Source organism: Puma concolor, chromosome D1 (assembly GCF_028749965.1).
Source record: "Puma concolor isolate L17-30 chromosome D1, mPumCon1.1.hap2, whole genome shotgun sequence".
Classification (NCBI taxonomy): Eukaryota; Metazoa; Chordata; class Mammalia; order Carnivora; family Felidae; genus Puma; species Puma concolor.
The window spans coordinates 77,431,401-77,451,709 of record NC_141676.1 but is presented as its reverse complement, the minus strand read 5'-3'; the positions used below and the strand labels follow the sequence as shown (position 1 = coordinate 77,451,709).

Sequence of the window (20,309 nt, the reverse complement as noted above, 5' to 3'; positions counted from 1 at the left end):
GAGGGGAAAGAAATGTGTTGCCTGCAATTACATCTTCTGCCTTCCTTATTTTTAATGGTCTAAGACCAGAGTTTCTGGACTTAAAACAAACATTTTGTCCCCTCAAAGTTCTCTGATTCCATTGAGATCCAGCTGTATGCTCTCACTACAATTCATGGACCAAAAATAGTTTTGAAAACGAATTGTCAGGAGATGCACCGCAGAATTACCCACTGTTATGCTGCTTATTTTGTATCATCTCAAGAACAAAAAGTTTAATTTCATAGATATTTTGAGATATCTTTTTTTTTTTAGACTCTAAGTTCTATTCTAGTCTCAATGATTCTTTTGTTTTTGTATTTGAAGAGAGATTCTGGATTATCCAACAAGGCCTTCTGTTATAACTGGCGGGGCTTCAAAGATAGATATAGAAGTCGGAAGTCCAGAAGATTAATTCCAGTAGTTAGAACTTACTCGAGAAGACCCAAACATTATTATCATAAGTCACGGTGCTGGGCTAAATAATTTGTGACCAAATAACAATTCTAGAAAGGGACTGTTTGTCTGCCCTACTATCCCGGATTCTTCTTGAGGTAAAAATGTGAAATCTTTCATCACCCCCAGGGCCAAAAGAGATGACCTTTGCAGAAGGGGAAGAAAAAACATAACGAGGAAGCTCTAATTGTCATCGTGGTTTAGCCATTAAACACCTACGGGGCCTTGGGCAAACCACTGGACCGTGCTTGGCTGAGGTTTCTTCGTTAGTAAAACATGCAGGCTACACTCAATGTGTCCTAAAGTCACTGGGAATCCCCCGCTGCCACCCTTCACATTACAACCTCTCTCTCCGCCTCCCAGTATATAAGAAGGGCATCCCACGCCAGCTCAGTATGTTTGGGCTCCAGACTCAGAATGACCTGGGTTCAAAACCTGTCTGCCCCACTTACCACCTTGTATGACCACGGACAAGCTACTTAACCTTCCTGTGCCTCAGGGTCCTCATCTGCAAAATACCTAGAATACAGACCTGACAGGTTGTTTGGAGGATGAAAATACCCAATGTACCTACAGAGGCTAGCAGAGTGCGTGGCACACAGTAAGTGCTCAATTAACGCGGGCAGCTGTTACTGTTCTTCCACACAGGCTGGCCTGAACCAGGACCCGCAGGACAGATTAAAGGGGGCAAACTGCACCCGTACCTGAGGATAAACTTTTAACCGTCAGCTCAGCAGCCTCTGAAGACCCTGTCACTCACAGCAGCAGTCAGATGGCCTTTTAATGAGCTTCGGTTCAGAGGATACATGCATTGCTCCTGACCAGATTTGTGACCTTCGAGGTCCTCTCCAAGATCTGCAGACCTCATCTCCCAGGAGGCTGCTTAGGGCAGGAATTTCTGGCACTGATGGGAAAGGCACCCCTAAGACCTCACTATCCAGGCAGTTACCTACCATTAACCACACGGCTAATCCTGCCCAGCCCTCCATCATTATCAAATTCCTGATCCTCACTGGGAGCTAAGCCTTGTGTCTGCATTTCTACGTGTCTCGGTTTATCTAAAATGATAATCATCATGCTTCCCTGATTCGGGATTAAGTAAAAGAGGACTGTGAAACTCCCAGGAAAGCAAATAACAATTACATCTTGATTTATTAGTTAGGGCAATTCACAAAGTGAGATCTAGGGAATGCTTCAGGAGGGTTTCATTTTCCATGCTCCTTTTTTTTTTTTTTTTTTTTTTTTTTTTTTTTTAATTTTTTTTTTTTCAACGTTTATTTATTTTTGGGACAGAGAGAGACAGAGCATGAACGGGGGAGGGGCAGAGAGAGAAGGAGACACAGAATCGGAAACAGGCTCCAGGCTCTGAGCCATCAGCCCAGAGCCTGACGCGGGGCTCGAACTCACGGACCGCGAGATCGTGACCTGGCTGAAGTCGGACGCTTAACCGACTGCGCCACCCAGGCGCCCCTTCCATGCTCCTTTTACTGAGGTTCCTTCTTTTTCTTTCCTTCCATGACTAATACCTGGGACAGAGGTCAGCACACTACGACCTATGAACCAAATCCCACAGCCTCATTCTGTAAATCAAGTTTCATTGGAACTCAGCCACACCCACGTGCTTATGGACCATCTATGGCAGCTTGCAGACTACAGGCACAGAGTGCAGCAGTTGTGGCCCCGGAGCTTAAAATTATTTACCATCTGGCCCTTTACAGAAAGAGTCTGCTGACCTGTGGCCTAGAATACAACTCGTACAGAGGAAATAGCCAATAACTGCTTAGTTAAATGAGAATCATCATCATTTTATTCAGTAGCCAACAAATATTTTAATTTTTTTTTTTTTACATTTATTTATTTTTGAGAGACAGAAAGAGACAAGAGTGTGAGCAGGGGAGGGGCAGAGAGAGAGGGAGACACAGAATCAGAAGCAGGCTCCAGGCTCTGAGCTGTCAGCACAGAGCCCGACGCAGGGCTCGAACCCACAAACTGTGAGATCATGACCTGAGCCGAAGTCGGAAGCTTAACCGACTGAGCCACCCAGGTGCCCCATCAACAAGTATTTATTAAATGACTCTAAGTGCCAGGCACTGTACCAGGGTCTGGAGATAAATGAGATGGGACTACAACACTGAGGGTGACTGACAGGGCCCCAACCCTCACGCTGCATACAGTTTAGGAAGGGAAGACAGACCATGACCATCCCCACAGTTATTTATGTACAACCGTAATGGGCGTTTACAAGGGAAAAGTACCAGGCGTGGGAGGAGGATATAAAAGGAAGACTTCACCCTATTCTCAAAGACTTCACTGGCAATTGCCTTTTGAGCTGAGACCTGAGACCCTGGATTTCCTGGTTCTGAACTGCCAGGGAAAGTGAGGGTTTCCTGATGGCACATGAAATGCAAATGGACTTCAGCATGTTTTTCGTTTTGTGCTCAGTCCATCCGTCCATCTACGTATTAGTACAAGAAACATGGACCCTAATAAAGTCAAAGACATTTGATTTTTCAGTCCCCTAACAGGAATGCCAAGGAGCTACACGGCTTGAAAACCAACAATGTGAAACTCCTAACCCACATTCAGTTGTGAGAGGCCGGTGTGAACACATGATCAAGAGGCAGTTCTTTAATCAGCTCTGGTTCTTTAAGCACAGAAAATCAGCCAAATTGAATAATGTTAATTTTCACACTTGGGGAGACTTGATTGAACGTCAACAGATGCCCTGCAGCCTGGGCGTGCTGCTGGTTGTCATGTAGGTTTGAAGTTTCTCAGTGCTGCCTGTCAAGGTTGATCGAGTGGTGTGAGCATGCACATGCTCTGCTTTCCAAATTCAGCAAGGCTCGGTGAGCCACGCAGGCATTCTCTGGGAAGGCAGCCCATCGCCCTGCCCTGAAAACTGGCAGGTCCTTCCAGAGAATGCGAGTGCCGGAACTGATGGAGGATGCACAGATGCACGCGCCACGGAAGTAATGCAGAATAAATGCATTTTATAAAGTCTTTGCATTTCCCGTCACTGGTTATCCCACAGAGCTCTGTTGGTTGAATTAGATTTATTCTATTTCTTTAGATGAAATGGAGGTACAGGGAGATTAAGCATCTATCTTCAAGTCACTGAGTACGTTAGTGAGAGACCAGGATTCAGATCATGCAGCACCCGATCCACGATTATTTGCGTGAGTTTGTACCCACAAAACCTTTGACATTAAGGACTGCACAGTCCTATTTTTTTTTTTTAATTTTTTTTTTCAACGTTTATTTATTTTTGGGACAGAGAGAGACAGAGCATGAACGAGGGAGGGGCAGAGAGAGAGGGAGACACAGCATCGGAAACAGGCTCCAGGCTCCGAGCCATCAGCCCAGAGCCCGACACGGGGCTCGAACTCACGGACCGCGAGATCGTGACCTGGCTGAAGTCGGACGCTTAACCGACTGCGCCACCCAGGCGCCCCTGCACAGTCCTATTAAACATAGGGATCGTCTCTAAGGAGCATCGGTTAATTCAGGGCAGGACCATTTTCTCAACTTAAATGACACTGCCTTGGCAGGTTTCATGGACAAGTCCTTCCTCTTCACGCAGGCACTGATCTGTGGTGTCTGGAATGGCCTACGGATTGGTCAGCATAAACATCTGGCCAACTGCTACAAAATGGTCAACTCTCATCTCCAACACAACCACAACGGAGTAAAAGAGAAGGAGTCAAGGGAACCAAAGTCAACTCTATTACAGTGTTCAGGAAAAATACTATTAAATATTACTGTCCTTATTAGTAAAAGATTCCCCTTACCTGGATATCCTCCTACCTGGAAAACAAGGAAGGAGGGAAAGAACAAGGCCAAAAGGGAATTTGAGCATTTTTAAATTGCTCCTATTCTGATAGTTCTTTTTAATAATTTGCCTAATGTCTCAAAAATAACTGAGGATAACCCAGGTTATCTCCAAACATGACTGGGAGATAGCTGAAAAGAACATTTCGATACGGATGCTCCATCAGGAGAATTTCCAGCCTAATGCTACAAGGATTTTCCACTTTTATTCATTCCCTCAATACACACTTATTGAGTGCCAGGAACATAAAAAGGTTCAAGGGCTTGTAGTGCGGGTTGGAGATGGGTACTGTTGACTATTGGTAGAGAATGCCTACAGCTCTCCCACCTAGAAGTGGAGATCCATGCAAATAAATCACACCCATATGGAATGCCAATAGAGTAAACACTGCAGTAGGGGCTCAGGAGAAGCTGTGGGCACCGGCAGGCCCAGAGGAGGGGTAAACCAGTGCACCCATAACCTAACCTGTCTTTCCCAATGAAACCTGATGGGAACTCACAATACGAGGAAATGAAACCCAATGAGGATTCAGAACAATCTCCTCATGCTCTACGTGGGTCAGCTGAACCAATGTTTCTGTCATTGTAAATTCTGCTTGGTGTTTCACACAAGCCCTTGCAGGAAATACAAACATCTCAGAGGGATGTTCTTGCGGGAAATTATGGTAGTTTCTTTTATATGTTACAAAAGACAGAAAATCAAAGTACCTAAAACAGGATTTAAGAGTAAGATGATGATTACGAGACACATGGAAAATGGCAAATTACTGTTATTTCTAAAATACGTTGGTCGCACACATTTTTTTTGTTAATTTCCAAACCCATGAGAATTGTAAGAAAAATCAAATCCATATGGTTCTGACTTAGGTACACTCATTTTTCAACAACTTGGACAAATAACGGAGTGTTCAAAACCTATTTTTTTTTTTTAAGAGAGGGACACCATTTAACAGCCAGAATCTAACTTACAACAGACTGAAATTTAACCAAATATGCTCAACCTGTAGGGTCTAAAGAACCCTGGAGGGGCAGAGATAAGTTCTCGCACACCATGGGACATGACTGGTTTCATCCTGGAATAACACACATATGCCAGAGCTAACCAGCTCCCACTCAACCCGAGAACGTAGTGAGATCATATCTACTAGTCCAGTTTCCGTGGATCTAATATTTCATTTTGGGTTTTCTGGCCTAATGGCATGGAAATTCTGCAGAGCTAACAATTTTCAGAGAGAAAAAACAGTTAAGCCGTTGTACTTATGGAGAAGACAGAGCTAAGAATGACGACAAACATTCCCGGGGCTCTGCCTTTGGTGGGCAGCGGCCCGCCTCTGCTGTACGTGTGCGCACACGCGTGAGGATGTGCACAAGTGCATGTGCGTGACACAGACAAATACATGAATGGGAAGACCAGGGGTCCCAGTAAGTTAAAGACGTTAAACAGGACAAAGAAGCCCCAGTTTTGCGCAGACAAAATAGGGATTGGCTAGATGCCCTGTTTTTCAGGAGAATTTGTTTGCAAAAACATTTAGAAAAATAAACGAGCAAACCCAGAAATCAACCAAATAAAACTCTGAATTCCTCCAAAGACAGGGATGCAACACCGTGAGGTGATAGAGAAAAACAACTCCGCACAGTCACCAAACTCCTAAGCACTTAATTAAGTGCAGTTTTTAATACCGACAGATTTCACGATCAAGGGAGGCTCAATAATCACCCTGTTTAATGTTCGTTTCAATCTGAAGAGCTACGTAGTGACCACCCTGGCAGTCCACCGAGGTCTTCATCAGGCTCCAACTTAAGAGCAGAGAGTTCAGGCCTCAAAGGAAAACTCCCCTGGGCAGCAGAGAGATTTAGTGATCTGGCCAGGAAGGAGTTTCTCCCTCTATTATTAGAGAGAGCTTTACAGAAATCCTACTGACCAATGTACTGCAAGAGTTCCTTGGGTGTTCTTGGACCTGAACTCCTAGATCCAACAAGAACACCTAGCAAAAAAAAAAAAAAAAAATCAAATCAAACATACCAGACTCTACTTTCCCCTTCCCTCCAATGTCTCCATTGGTCAAGGTGTTTGTCAGGGGCTTGGCGACTTAGCCTTAGCTCGCTGGCTTGTGTTACTCAGAGAAGTCACTACTATTTGGTCTGCAGTCTTGCTTTCTCTTAGCCACGGGCTAGAATCTCAAAAGATTCATTTGAAAAGGATGGCTGCTTTTGTGTGTGCAATGCTTATAATTATGATTACTAAGCATTTAAAAAGCATTCCAGGGGCGCCTGGGTGGCTCAGTCAGTTGGGTGTCCGACTTCGACTCAGGTCATGATCTCACAGTTCGTGGGTTCGAGCCCCACGTCGGGCTCGGTGCTGACAGCTCGGCGCCTGGAGCCCGCTTCGGATTCTGCGTCTCCCTTTCTCTCTGCCTTTCCCCTGCTCGCATTCTGTCTCTCTCTCTCTCAAAAATAAAACATTAAAAAAAAAACTTAAGAAGTATTCCAATAATAGAGCTTCTAAAACAATACACGGATAATGGAACACATTAATAACGATGAGGAGGGGTAGTAATTCATGCCTGCCATTCTGTGCTCACATGCTGAAGCCTGCCAGGGGGCAGTGCCCATCACCAGCCTTCTGGGCATGTCTGCCCCTACTGTTACACCTGCTCATTTAGCGAGGGGCCGCAGCATGAGATGACTCAACATGCTCAAACCATTCCTCATTATCTAATCCCAACATGCTACTCCTGCTTTTTACTGGTAAAGGGTGACCATCCATCTTATTCCTCAGTCACCCCTTTCTCTCACGCTCTCACTGCCATTACTCAATTGGTCACCGAATCCTACTAATTTCGTCACTTGCTTCTCTCTCCTCTACCCTCCATCACTATTTCTGTTTTAGTTCAGGACCTCTTGTCTAGATCCTAAAATACCTGGAAATTAGTCTTCTTACCTCTAGGTTAGTCCTTCGTGAATTTCTCCTTTACTGTGCCTCCCTAACTAGCTTCCAAAATATAATAAGCCTTGCAAACAGTGAAATCATAAACACATCTAAAGAAAACACAGGTGAATATTTTTATAATCTTGGTGAGCGACAACCATCTCTAAACATGATATAACACCTTGATGGCATAAATAAGGTTACTTAAAAAAATCTCCTGTAGGGGCGCCTGGGTGGCGCAGTCGGTTAAGCGTCAGACTTCAGCCGGGTCACGATCTCGCGGTCGGTGAGTTTGAGCCCTGCGTCAGGCTCTGGGCTGATGGCTCGGAGCCTGGAGCCTGTTTCCGATTCTGTGTCTCCCTCTCTCTCTGCCCCTCCCCCGTTCATGCTCTGTCTCTCTCTGTCCCAAAAATAAATAAAAAAAACGTTGAAAAAAAAATTTTTTTTTAAAAATCTCCTGTAACATAAAGAACACTGTAATCGAAGATTAAAAAACAACTGAGGAAAATATCGGCAACATGTAGAGTATGCTAATTTCCTTAGTTTACAAAGAGTTCTTACAACTCACTAAGAAAAAAAAAAAAACCTACCTGCAAATTTGAAATAACATCTCAAGTCCATCTCTTGCCACACCAGGAGAGGAAAAGCTAACGCAAATAATTATAAAGCTGTGATAAAGGCACAAGTGTCCTATAAAGAGTAGGCTTTGAAAACTTTGTTAGATATCACTGGTAACAAACCTGCTTCAAATGCCCTGATTCAATTACATTACACATCAACACTGAGATACCTTTAAGCAGTTGAAAAATGTCTCTGGACGCTCTTGTTTATGCCTTTGGAACACAGTGGAGCATGTTTGCACAGAACAAATCATTCCCTGTAAAGCTAGAGGCCCTCTTTGCCTGTGTTATTAATGTCTTAGCTTTCAGCCAGGAGGTTCAAGTCTTCAGGAACATTTCTCAGCTCACACAGCACCAAATCTTATTATTCCATCAGCACAGTCTGGGCTGGGAGGCTGGAGCTTAATGCCCATCAGATGAAACTAATTGGCTTTTCCATTTTCACTTAAACTATGTGACAAAATAATATCCCCTGACAAGAAGGCAGGGTACCAGCAGGGTGACATTGCTCACGTGACTGCCAAAGACACGCACTCCACCTAGGCACACGGTCATCCAAAAGCAAGGTGTTACAATCCTAAACGCAAATAGTACAGGTGACTTTTTTTTTTTTTTTTCTTTAACGAAAGCTCAGATGAGAGATGGACTGCACCCATTAGAAGAAATAATATTTGTTAGGAGAGCGAGTAATTCAAGATGCTGACATAGTTTTTTTTTTTTTTTTTTATGTAAATCTGGAACACAAGCCAATTCACCTATTGCCAGACACCCAAGGAATCAGAGGCAAAATCCCTTGACGGGGTTAAGTGTCCATTTCCCAAAACAGAATTAAAAAACTGAAGCTGAGACAAATAAATGGAGTGGTCCCAAGAGTAAATTTGGGGGAAACAACGGAAATTGAACCCAACCAAAGAGTACTGGGAATTAGAAAATTGAACCAACTATTTCCCAGCCTTGAAAACGTAGGGCTGTACTCAGGACCCAAGCATCAGAACACCATCATTATACAAGGGATGGCCAGTGTCTGGATACACAGGACTTACTGAGAATTATGATACAGAAATAAATTTGATTTTCTAAACAGCTTAAAAAAAAAAAAAAGACCTGGATTTTTACATTTCTGACATACAATGGATTTGCAGGAATTCAAACCATGACCGATGGTTTCTCAAAACCCATTTGTTTCCATCTTTGGCCTCTGGTAAAATGAATAAAATATTCTCCCAATGAAGCCAAAGGCACAGGAAGCCACTGAAGATTTTATTCTGCACTGCGCTGGGCTCAGTGGCTTTTGGAAACATGCACCACATACGAAGATACAAGGTGAGACCCTTCGGTGACTCGATGCTGCCAGAGGCGGCCAGGCCGGAAGTGCTGAACCTAAGGAGCACAGAACACGCCAGGAGGACCCAATCCCGCCACGAGCCTCCTTCCCTCTCCATGGAGCAAAAGAGTTGCGCCTGACTGAAAGTGGTGAGTGTCAGGAAAGACTGCCATGTTGCTTCTCCGGGAGGATATTAGAGACAAACTGTAGGTCAGAAGGACAGAATACACATTGCCGAAATAAAACAAATCAACCTTGGCTTCGTCTCTGGCAGACGTAGAAGGGCCTCCTCCGAGGCCCAACAGCTCATTCACTAAATGAACGAACCAGAAGCCAACGACCTACTTACAAACCTGCTTAAAACTAGTAAGATTCTTTCCGCAGGCCCCCAGTTTTTAAGAATACCAATGTCGGGACAGATAAATGTTGGAGACTCACTCTGGGAAGCATAAAGCCCCTCTGCGGCTCTGTCTTCGTGCCCGTCGTAGTCCCTGCTGGACAGTTGCCTGTTGGCGGTCTCCAGTCGATCTGCGTGCAAAGAGGAAATGGTCACAAAGAAATGCATATGGATCTAAGACACCATCCAAACAAGAAACGACGTGGGTGCCAGGAGCTGGGTATGCAGAGATGCTCAGGCAGGGGCCCCAAAGTGAGTAACTCTTGGGGAGGGGCAGTGTGCTCCCAAACACCCAAAGGAAAGTCTCCAGAGGGCACGCTGTGTGCCTTCATGCCATCTGATGTCAGGGTAGGCAGCGGCGCGAGGCAGCCGAGCACAGGTTCTGAGAACTGCATCACTCATCACTGCCTGCAAGGCCGGCAAACCTCTGTTTTGAAGCCCCTGAAAAGGGGTTAAGTCTCCTTGGCCTCCAACCCAGCCCTAGTTCTATCCCTCACCACCAGCCCTGTGGTTAGCCAGGGACAGCTGCCCGTAGCTGGGAAGCAAAAAATAGAAATAACAATTCAAGAAATACCAAACTTTTTTTAAAAAGTCAAAATGACCTAATGGATAAAGAGTCTACCTACGGAGTTCCATGTCTGCTCAAACTGCTTGGTTAAGTCTTCACTTTCTCAGTGAAATAACTCAGAAGAAGTCTTTGTTGGACGTGCACGAGTCCCAAGACAAAAGGATTTGCAGGAATAGGAAAGGGAGGCTCTAGGTCCTGGAGACCGCCATCAGGACATTATTTGGCAGACGAGGCAACTGAAAAATGGCTTAGTTGACTGAAAGACAAGGAAAATTTTAGGGGTTGAATCATTCTGCGTGTTGGAGACTGCCAAGATCCCGCTGCAGGTGGCTTCCAGCTTTCGGGGAGTTTATATATATCTACATTTATCACAACGGTGGGCTTTTTTTTTTTCCCTCCAAGAGGGATGCTGTCTAGCTCCATCTTCTCTACTATATGTAGCGAGTGCGGAGCGGTGGCTTTCAAAGAATGCCACCCAATGACTCAGCCCGATGTGGGAAGGGTTGTGCATCCAAACATTCGCCTTTGCGTAGTCACAAATCACTGAGTACTTGTATTTTATTATTTTTTTTAAATTTTGAAGTGATGTTTTTATTTTTATCTTACTGAATAAATTTGCCATGGACTAGCAAGTACTTTTAAAGCGGAGAAGGAGCTGCACACACACTCCCTCCCTTTCATGGGCTCGTGCACGGAGGCCGCCATTTCTCAGACCCAGTGCTGCAACCCACAGCCCACAACCTACAAAGGAGAAAGGAACAATCCTGCTCTTTGAGTGCCCCTGCCCCGGGTGGTTGGACTTTCCAGGACCATCGGACAGTGTGGACCTGAGGCCAGGCAGCCCGCTACAAGGGAGTCTAGGGCAGAGAGTGTGTGGGTGGGGCTGGACATGCCTCGCAGGTCTCTGTTGAAATCATGAAGTCTTCGGATCTCGCCTTCCAGTTTGTTTCGCATCGCCTTGTCCAGCGATTCTCGCTTGGTAGTAGACTTGACCAGGCTCTCATAGGCTTCTGAAATCCTCTGAAGCTCTTTTTCAAACTGAAAGAAAGAAGTGGCATGAAAGTCGGATTCCTGGCATGCCCACGGGTGCCTCTGTGACACTCATTCTTCAGCATTCCGAGCGTGAAGGCTCTGTCTTGGGTGCAGTCTGTCTGCCCCTCCAGTCGCACACCTCCCCAAATGCGTAATCGGTTCCACTCCCCCTGTGCCTTCTAAGGGCCATGTTAGGACCCTGTAAACAGCAGGTTCACAAGGCTGGCTGGACTGCCTAATGTCACCTTGTAGAAGTTTCTCGGTACACTTACCAGGAAGGGGTGAATGTAAACATAACTTCAACCTCCTATATTTTGTGTGGCAATTTGCAACTATTTTTCTTCTTCTCACTTTAGGTAAGGGAAAAGTATTCAGGTACAGAAAAACTAAAGGGCCACAGCTAGAAGCCACATTTCCAGGCTACAAGTGCAGTGGTCTTCCAGAGCCCCTCCTACCCGGCCCCAAAGGAACATCAAATCCACGCAAGGAGAGGGATCATTACTCAGCATGTTGACCCCTTTGTCTGTGAACTTACCCGCATAAGGACAAAGGACTCAGATCTAATCATATACAAATGCACCACAGGAAACCTCTTTATGTGAAGGAATTGAAAGATATGGGGTTAAAACCATTCTTTTTCCATTTTTCAAGAAGTCAAGAGGTGTGCCTTTAATCTCGGGCGCAGGTAAATCTATAACAAGGAGCCGTACCTGCTCTAACAGGAGTCTCCTCTAACAGCATGCTTTCCAGGTAGGTGTCAACAACCCCCATTTTATTGCTGTGTAACATGCATGCAGGAGAAGGGAACACGGAACCTTGATGAACTGCTGCTCCGAGTCAGAAGAAGCAGAGGCCCAGTGGGGAGGGCTGAAGCACTAGCGCCCCTCACTGGGCACCAAGAGACCTGCATTGTGTTTTCGGTCCCTTCACACGAGACCTGTGTCACCATGAGCCAGGCACCCTAACTGCCGGTACCTCAGCTGCTCCGATCAGAAAGTCCCTGCTGGGACCCCTGTAAATAATGCACGTCCTGACATAACATATCTCTCGCACATTTTCGATGTGTCCTTGTGCCAAGGATACAGAAATTAGTAAGATAATTCCCGGTCTTTGGGAGCTCAGTCTAGTGTCGGCCTCTCCCCAGGCACGTGCACTTCTCCAACGCAATGGGAACCGGGGGGGGGGGGGGGGGGGGGGAGAGGGTGGTTCTGTAATGCTCTGACAGCCTAGCGATAAAGTCATTAATTCTGCAGGGGTGAGAAATGGTTTCTTTAAAAAAGATATCAGGGAAAATGCCACTTAAAATGAGTCTTGAAGGATGCACAGAGTTTGCCCAAGCAGAAAAGGCCAAATGGCTTTGGCGTTGTGGTCAGAAGACAGGGCGTGAGCCACAGCACAGGGCCACAAGAGAAAGTGCATGTCTCTGACATGACAGGTAGTCCAGGGATGAGAGCCAGACATGAGGGCGGGAGCTAGTCCCGAAGGAAGGACTTCAGGGGTGAGGGGGAATTACAGGGGTAAGGAGGGTTGGGGAACGGAGGGGTATCTAAGCAGCTGGGCAGCATGACCTTATCTGAGAATTTATAGAGATACAAAAGGGAGAGGGGGTGGGGGGACGTAGGGGGTGGGGGAGAGTGTAGGGAGAGGAAACAGGAGAAAACAAGTCCAGGTAAGAAGCTAACGTAAATAGTTCAATGACAGATGACAAGGGTAGGGCACTATGACAACTGAAAAGACAAATTCCAATGACACTGAGGAGTGGAGTCTACAGGGCACAGGGAGTGGTCGGGATGGCAAAGGAGAAGGAAATCAAAGACAACGTAGACATTCGGATCTGGGAAGACAGAGTAGTAAGACTTAACCAAAGTAAGTGATTCTGAGAGAAACGGGCTTAGCAAAGCCAAGGAAAGCGGCCTGGTTTGGGAGGCACCGACCTCCCTGCAGAACAGCAGGCAAGGATTTCCAGGTAGCAGGTAGAGATGCAGGTCTGGGAGCCCGGAGAGCGGCTCGCTCGCTGGGTCCCGATGACAGCTGATGTCATACAGCGGGGACGACTTAGGGAGATTGACAGAAGACGACAGGGCCAAGGAGGGGGCGTCAACCCTGTGCAGTACGTGGGGCAGAGGAGCCACTGGACAAGAATGAAGCTGGGGGTGCCACAATCTTGCGAAGAGAGAACGTGGTCGGTGCCCCAGAGGTTACAATGGAGCCGAGAAGACACGTCCGACAAGAGGCCAGTGAAGAGGTGTGGAGAGCATCAGGGCTTCTGTGGGATGGAGGAGCCAAATGCCAAGGCCCCTCTGGGCACCGTGTTATTCTCCCAAAGGCCTCCGGCTACCAGAGTCGATTCTCTCAGAGTCCCCTCATTTCAATAGGCCTTTCTGTTTCTTCCCAAGATCTCGTGAACTGTTGGGAATATGGCAGCCAGAGAAGGGCACATCCTGACTCCAGTTCCTAGCCCTCCCCCAAATTATGTTCCTTCCTTTTAATTTTGTTTGCAAAAGAGTCGGCTTTGAAACATATCACCATTTCTATGCTAATTTCATCTATAAAAGATGGCCTTTGTTTTCAGACAGATGGGCATGCCTCAGGGACTGTCCCCTTGAGGGCCAGAGGGCATCATCTAGTGCTGGGAAGCCTAGGGCAGCATAGACCCTGAGGGAGGCATCCCCCCTGAGGTGCTCAGTGCTTCAAGTCCAGGACAACGAAGAAGTCAAGCCAGAAACTGTCCTCAACTACACCGGCCACTGGAACTTCGCTCCAGCTGATTTCACGGACTTCCATCTGCAGGATTCATCTGACTGGAATTCGGTTGTGCACGTGTACTTTACATCCCCGATTTGACTGTCAGCTCCTCGAGTGCAGAAAATAAGCCCTTACCGCCCTAAAACTCTGCCCTGCCCACGACAAAAATACAGACTGATCCATGAATCTTTAAATGTTGTAAGTTCCCAAAGACAGACTTGGGCACTGATGAACCATACCCGATCGTGGATTCTTTCCTTTCACTGAAAGAGCTGCCCTCTGCATACTTATAAAAGGAAACTAACTGTAGGATCCCTGTGACAGCGTGGTTTGCTACCTTAAATACTAAAACAGTGAAGAACTGGGATACGGTTAACTTGACTATAGCTACCAAGTGAGAAAGGGTAAGGGTTTCAGTTCAGTACAAGGTATTTCCTGATGGAGACGTTAGTCTCCTTCAGTGTGGTGAGGGAGGACAGAGCTATGACTCAATGCAGGAAGTTCAAGAGACGCAGCTTTTGATTCCACGTAAGGGATTATTTCCTAACTACGTTTTCCAGAAGGACGCCCGGTAGGGAGCTTCTCTCCTCTGTAGGCATTCAAGTAAAAAATGAGAGCTGTCCTTTCAGGCACATGAAGCAAGGATTCCTCAAGAGTGGGAAGCTAGACTAGAATCATGTTAAGAATTTTAAGTCTAAGGCTCTATGACTTGACTGCACACTCCTTCAGAACGGGAATCCCATACCCACCGCGTCCAGAACATCTGAATCCCCCTGATAGTTGTTAAAGATAAAGGGAAGGTTGGACAGGCTATGCAAACACCTGGGCTAGTGATGGTCCGAGTACGATCCTCTGAACACAGCCCTGGGTTTGCCTTCACGGCGCCTATTCTCCCTTCCAGCTGGATGTCAGGAAGCCCTTAGGCCAAGCCGCAGAGCCCCTGAAAGCACACAGAGAGACGCTTGCCCCAGGAACAGAACTATGGGCAGAGTGAGAAGCCCGGAGAAAATCTCAGCCACTCCAAGCTCTAGATACTGGTGTTTCCCTGTGCCCCTTCACGTGCACAGTCCAGAGACCCACAGGACAAAGACTGGCCTTCCGTCCAAGAGGCAGACGGCCCAGTCAAAGCCACCGCTACTGCGCTGACAAAAGAGGGTCTCCCCTAAAGCAAGCCTGGGGGAGCCATAAATACCTGGCCCTTTCCCTTCAAATGCCCATCTGTGCCCTGACGGCTTCTGAGGCCAACCCTCTCAACAGCCCACAGTCTAGTCCTGCTAGAAACCCTGTCCATTAATTAGGTTTCAGGGAAACTGGGAGGAAAGAGAAGCAAAATGAGCGACCCAGAGGAAAAACTAAAAACAGCCACTCCTTCTGGGGGTCCTCAACCATCATTCCAACACCAACAGCGATAATCACCACCTTGCGCCTCTCTGGAAACAGGGGCTTCCTATCTAGGCCGCGCTCCGGCAGGCTCTGCGTTTAGTTGTTCTTCCCTGCTGTGTTCCTGGCACGGGATGCAGAGGGTAAGCCCTGTAATTAAAAATTCATCTATTTCTGGTTTTGCCCTTACCATGAATCTCTGCGAGCGCTCTCAACGCTGTGAGGGCCCCGGGATGGATGTTCCTGTCGGCACAGGGCGCCCACAGCCTCCGGCACAGTTCGTGTCTCCACCCAAAGCTGGGTCATCCTCACTGCCAAGTGAGGTCGTCACCTCATCCGACAGTCCTCTCCCCAGGCCTGCCGACACACAGCCGAGCAGTGCGGCCGATGCGGAGGCAACACCTGGGGCAAGGCCGACCTCGGGGACACAAGCCACGAAATGTTAAGGTGCAGATTGCAGGCAGCCCTTTTGTCTCTCAGTCCCAGTTGTTGACAACAGCTGGGGAACTCGTGATGAATACGGCAAGTATCCACCAAAATCTGGGTGTTCAAACTGGCAATTCCAGTTTGACATATGGCTGATTAAGGGCACGTAATAATTATAGAACCATTTACAATATTCAAGGGACTGAAGGAGTTTTGAGTTCCAGAAAGGAAAGAGCTTTTGATTTTTCCTTTCTTGGTCATCAGAATCCTTTTGGCTGCGAAGTTTAATAATCACCCCCTGTGCAGGGAAACTGAGTCACCGGGAGATTGATTTTGTTTTTCAAAACAGAAATGTGCGCTGACATCAAGAAAGAGATGTGCGTGGGGCACCTGGGTGGCTCAGTCGGTTGAGTGTCCGACTCTTGATTTTGGCTCAGGTCATGACGCCAGGGTCATCGGATTGAGCCCTGCTGAAGGTTCTCTTTCTCTGTCTCCCTCCCTCTGCCCCTCTGCCTCTCTCTCTCTCTCTCTCTAAATCTCTAAAGTAAATTAAAAAAAAAAAAAAAAAAAAAACAACCCACAAAGATCTTCACGCGAAAAGACCCAGAACTAAACTGCCCTCAGCTGGGTCTGCGTAACTCCCGGACATGTCTGCCATACGGCTTCGTTGGGGAGAAGAATTCGTTATTTCCCAGGAGGGGCTGAGTAGCTCCTTCCCAGTGTTCGACTGCACCCGGAAGGAAGCTGCCCCAGGACGTGTCAGACACAAGTTTGGGCCTGAGCAGTGACTTACAACCAAGGCCACGAGACAGCATGCTGGTTTCCCAGCTTTTACGGTCCGAGCAGGGTGGGAGTGAGGCCGCCACCTTCAGGCAGCCCATTTGTTTTTGGCTCTCATCTTCTCCCTCCAGGAAAGGCATCCGGAGCTCTCTGGACCAAGTCTGGTCTTGACTCCAGGGAGCTCCAGACCTCTCCAGTGGAAGCTCTGCACAAACGTGCTGGGGCAGATTCTGTCTGTGAACATTTGCACCATCAAACCCACTGCTCCCCACTGGGTACCGCCAGGAAATCAGAGGCGCCCACTACTCTGAAAACCGGACCAGTGACAAAGACTCCGCCTTACCTGAGAGGTGAACGCTAAATGGGCCAACCGGGAGCATTAACTGACATGTGGAACCCAACGGCAAGGCTCCTGCAGTCAGGCAGGGTTTATATTCCTACCTTTTCTATTTATAAAAGCCCCTGATTGTCCAGGACAGAGCCAGGGACTCAGACTCTTACAAGATCACTTCTACCACACATGCCCCCTCGCCTCCAGAAAGGAAGCTAGTGCCCTGTGGCTCTGCTACCCTAAAACATCCTATCGCCCTTTGCCCCCTCACCTCTTCTGTTCTACCACAAGCATTTCTGGTGCTGACACATGGGGGTGGGCGGTCGCCATTAAATCACTGCCTACCACAGTTCATCTTGCATAAAGTCTTCCTGACTGTGGCTCTCGGAATAAAGCCCTAAGAATGAAGGCGGCCACACCCTCTAATATTCCCGCTGTCCTCCTGGGGAAATACTACCCACCTCTGAGTCCCAGGTCCAGGGCCACCCTCACTGTACCTTCTATAACCACCTGACACCCTACAGCAGGTGTTAGCTTAGGCAACCCTCCCCCTTTTGGACGGTAAGCTCCTCCAAGGCAGGGCCTGTGTCCTCTTTATTCGTCTCCCTAAAGCTTTGCACAGTGCCTGGAATACACGGGGGTCGCTGCTGGCCAGTGAGTCAAGCAGCAGGGAAACAACTCTGCCCCTTCCCCTCTCCTTCCCTCCGGAAGTCACCTACCTTATGGAGCTTGTCGGCATTGTCGTAGTAACCCTGAAGCTCCTGGTGCAGCACGCGGTTCTCCTCGGTCAGGATCTCCACCATCTGCTGGGCTCGCTCCACGATGGCGAACGCGTCCGGCCCGAGCTGCTGGCTGGGGGAGGCGGCGGGCGGGGGCTGCGGGGCCGCCAGGGTCATGGGCAGCGCGAGCGGCACGGACACGGAGTGCAGCGGCCCGCCAGCAGAGGGGTTCTGGGAGGACATCGGGCTGTGCGGCTGCACTGTCGACGGGAAAGGGAGCTGGCAGGGGCGGCTGCAAGGGAAGTGGACACTGGTCATCACACCCGAGAAACAGGGGAGCAGGGGGGCAGGGAGTCACAACAGGACGCGTCCTAGCGACTGGCCTGGGCTACCAGAGGCCATCAGCGCACATCTGGGTGCTGGCGCCAGTAGAGCAGGTTGGGTCCTTCACCCACAGGCATTTAATGGGTTCTCCCTCTAATCAGCACTGTTCTGGTCGCGGCGGATACAAGGTCCCTGCTCTCGTGAGGCTTACACGTTCGGGGACACGCTGATCGGCCAGGTATAGCAGAGTAATGTGACTGTGAGTGGCTACGTGCCTAGTTCTACAGAGGGGTCAGGGAGGGAGACGTGGGTGCTTGCGTTGAAGTCTGAATGACAGATAAGAAGGACCCTGGGGAAAGGAGGAGGAAAAGGAGTCTCCCAGGTAGGGGGATCAGCTAGGGCACGGGGCCCAGGTCAGGATTTAGCACAGGCACCAATGAGTACGAAAGAGAGCGCACACGCAAATACCGAGTAGAGTCTGCAAGTAGTGTGAGATACGACCAGAGCCATGAGCAAAGGCCTTTGTCAGCCAAGGCCAGCCCTTGGTGTAGACCGCGGCCGCAGAGGAGCTGCCCCACTGACTGGTCTGCAGATGGGATGAAGTGGCAAAATGCACGAAGGGCGCCCGCAGGGAGGCCTGAGCGTGGTCTAGATGAGACCCGCGAAGTCTCACAGGGCGGCAGCAGCAGAGAAATCATGGATGGATTGGGGATATGGCTGGATAAATCATGGACAGGGAGAGAGAAGGTGAGGAAAATTTAAAAATTACTCCTGGGGGCGCCTGGGCGGCTCAGTCGGTTAAGCATCTGGCTCTTGATTTCTGCTCAGGTCATGATCTCACAGTTCGTAGGTTCGAGCCCCGCATTGGACTCCTGGCTGACAGCATGCAGCTTGCTTGGGACTCTCTCTCTCTCTCTCTGCCTCCGCCCCTGCCCCTCTCATGCTGTCTCTCTCTCTCAACATAAATAAAGGTTAAACAACATTACTCCTAGATTTGGGGCTTTACACACATGGACAGAGGTACCATCCAGTGAAATGGACAAGTCTTGGGGAAGGGACAAATCTTTTGTTTTGATTTGCCAGGGTGAGGAGGTCTGGGGATCTTAGCCATGTAATAAAGATGGTTCCGGGGCGCCTGGGTGGCGCAGTCGGTTAAGCGTCCGACTTCAGCCAGGTCACGATCTCGCGGTCCGTGAGTTCGAGCCCCGCGTCGGGCTCTGGGCTGATGGCTCAGAGCCTGGAGCCTGTTTCTGATTCTGTGTCTCCCTCTCTCTCTGCCCCTCCCCCGTTCATGCTCTGTCTCTCTCTGTCCCAAAAATAAATAAAACGTTGGAAAAAAAAAAAAAAAAAAGATGGTTCCAAGCCCAGGCACTAGCTTATCTGAAATCTTGGGCTGCCCTCTCTGACTTCACTCCCTAACAATCCCCTCCTCACTTCTCTGTTCCGTAAGAATCATCGCATTTTCTCTCAGCCTAAGCCAAGGGCTCCTACCAACAACTCACGCAGGTATTAGCACCAAAGGCAGTCATGGTGGCCAGTTCTCCAACTACGGCTGTCTCTCTTCTGCAGACTGGGGAAGACAAGTTTTCTTGTTGACCTCCCTAACCTTTAGGATTCAGTCTGGGAACTGGAGTGAGCAGAATGGTCAGCAACCCTAAACCACCCACATTCTGTATCCCAGGGCAGAGTCCTCTGGAGATCCCGCTACTTTCCAATCCTTGACACTCAGCCCCTGTCACCTCCCCTTATTCCTGGCCAGCCGGAGCCAAAGCCCCCACTTTCCCCAGGAGACTGTGTGGCCTTCTGTTTTCCTTTTAGGTATACTTGCTGGAATGTTTTTGGACCCTGTCAGGCTCCGTGCCGTTTATTTTGTAAGCGTATCGTACAGTCAGGAGCCCTCTGAATGCCGACTCCTGGCACCTAAATGTCAAACTCTAGAAGAAAATTTGAGAAGGGCCACCTTAGCCCTCCCTGCACAGATATGCAGACGTTCGTAAAGATGACCTCAGAAGAAATGCAGGAGAGCCCGACAACGTGACCTATCACAGGCCTCGCTCTGGTAACAAACACCAGAGCCTCGCACCTAGGCTCGGGAGGGATTGCCCAACTAGGTTTCCTTAGGCCTTCAGTCAGGGAGCCCCTTCCATTTCCTGTTGAAATGGCTGGGATCTGAGTTCTGCAACGCCTGGTGGAGAACGATGGAGCTCAGTTGGGTTCTTTATTCCTTAAGCGGGCTCCACCTTCCAGCCATCCTCGGAGTTCAGAAGGAGTGTTGTCACGGGGGGCGGGGGGGGGGGATGTAAACCACCCCTCCTCCCTCCCTCTCCATACCTGTGACATAACTACCTGCCCGTCTCTTCAGAAATAAAACGCTTCGGCGTTTTGATGAATTTGTGCCCCTTCCACAATGAAGCGTGTATATGACTATGTGT

General features: G+C 48.4%; 1 protein-coding gene across 11 annotated transcripts in view; it reads right to left on the bottom strand.

Annotated features, from left to right (window-relative positions):
- AMOTL1 (angiomotin like 1) overlaps window positions 1-20,309 on the bottom strand; it is a 154,930-nt gene that overhangs the window by 34,653 nt on the left and 99,968 nt on the right. For all 11 annotated transcript variants that reach the window (XM_025928430.2, XM_086678594.1, XM_086678595.1 and 8 more), the window contains 3 exons: window positions 17,554-17,845; window positions 11,034-11,178; window positions 9,614-9,703 (listed from right to left, as the gene is read on the bottom strand). In XM_025928430.2, coding sequence (XP_025784215.1) covers window positions 9,614-9,703; window positions 11,034-11,178; window positions 17,554-17,845 — 527 coding nt within the window. The remainder of the gene's footprint in view (window positions 1-9,613; window positions 9,704-11,033; window positions 11,179-17,553; window positions 17,846-20,309) is intronic.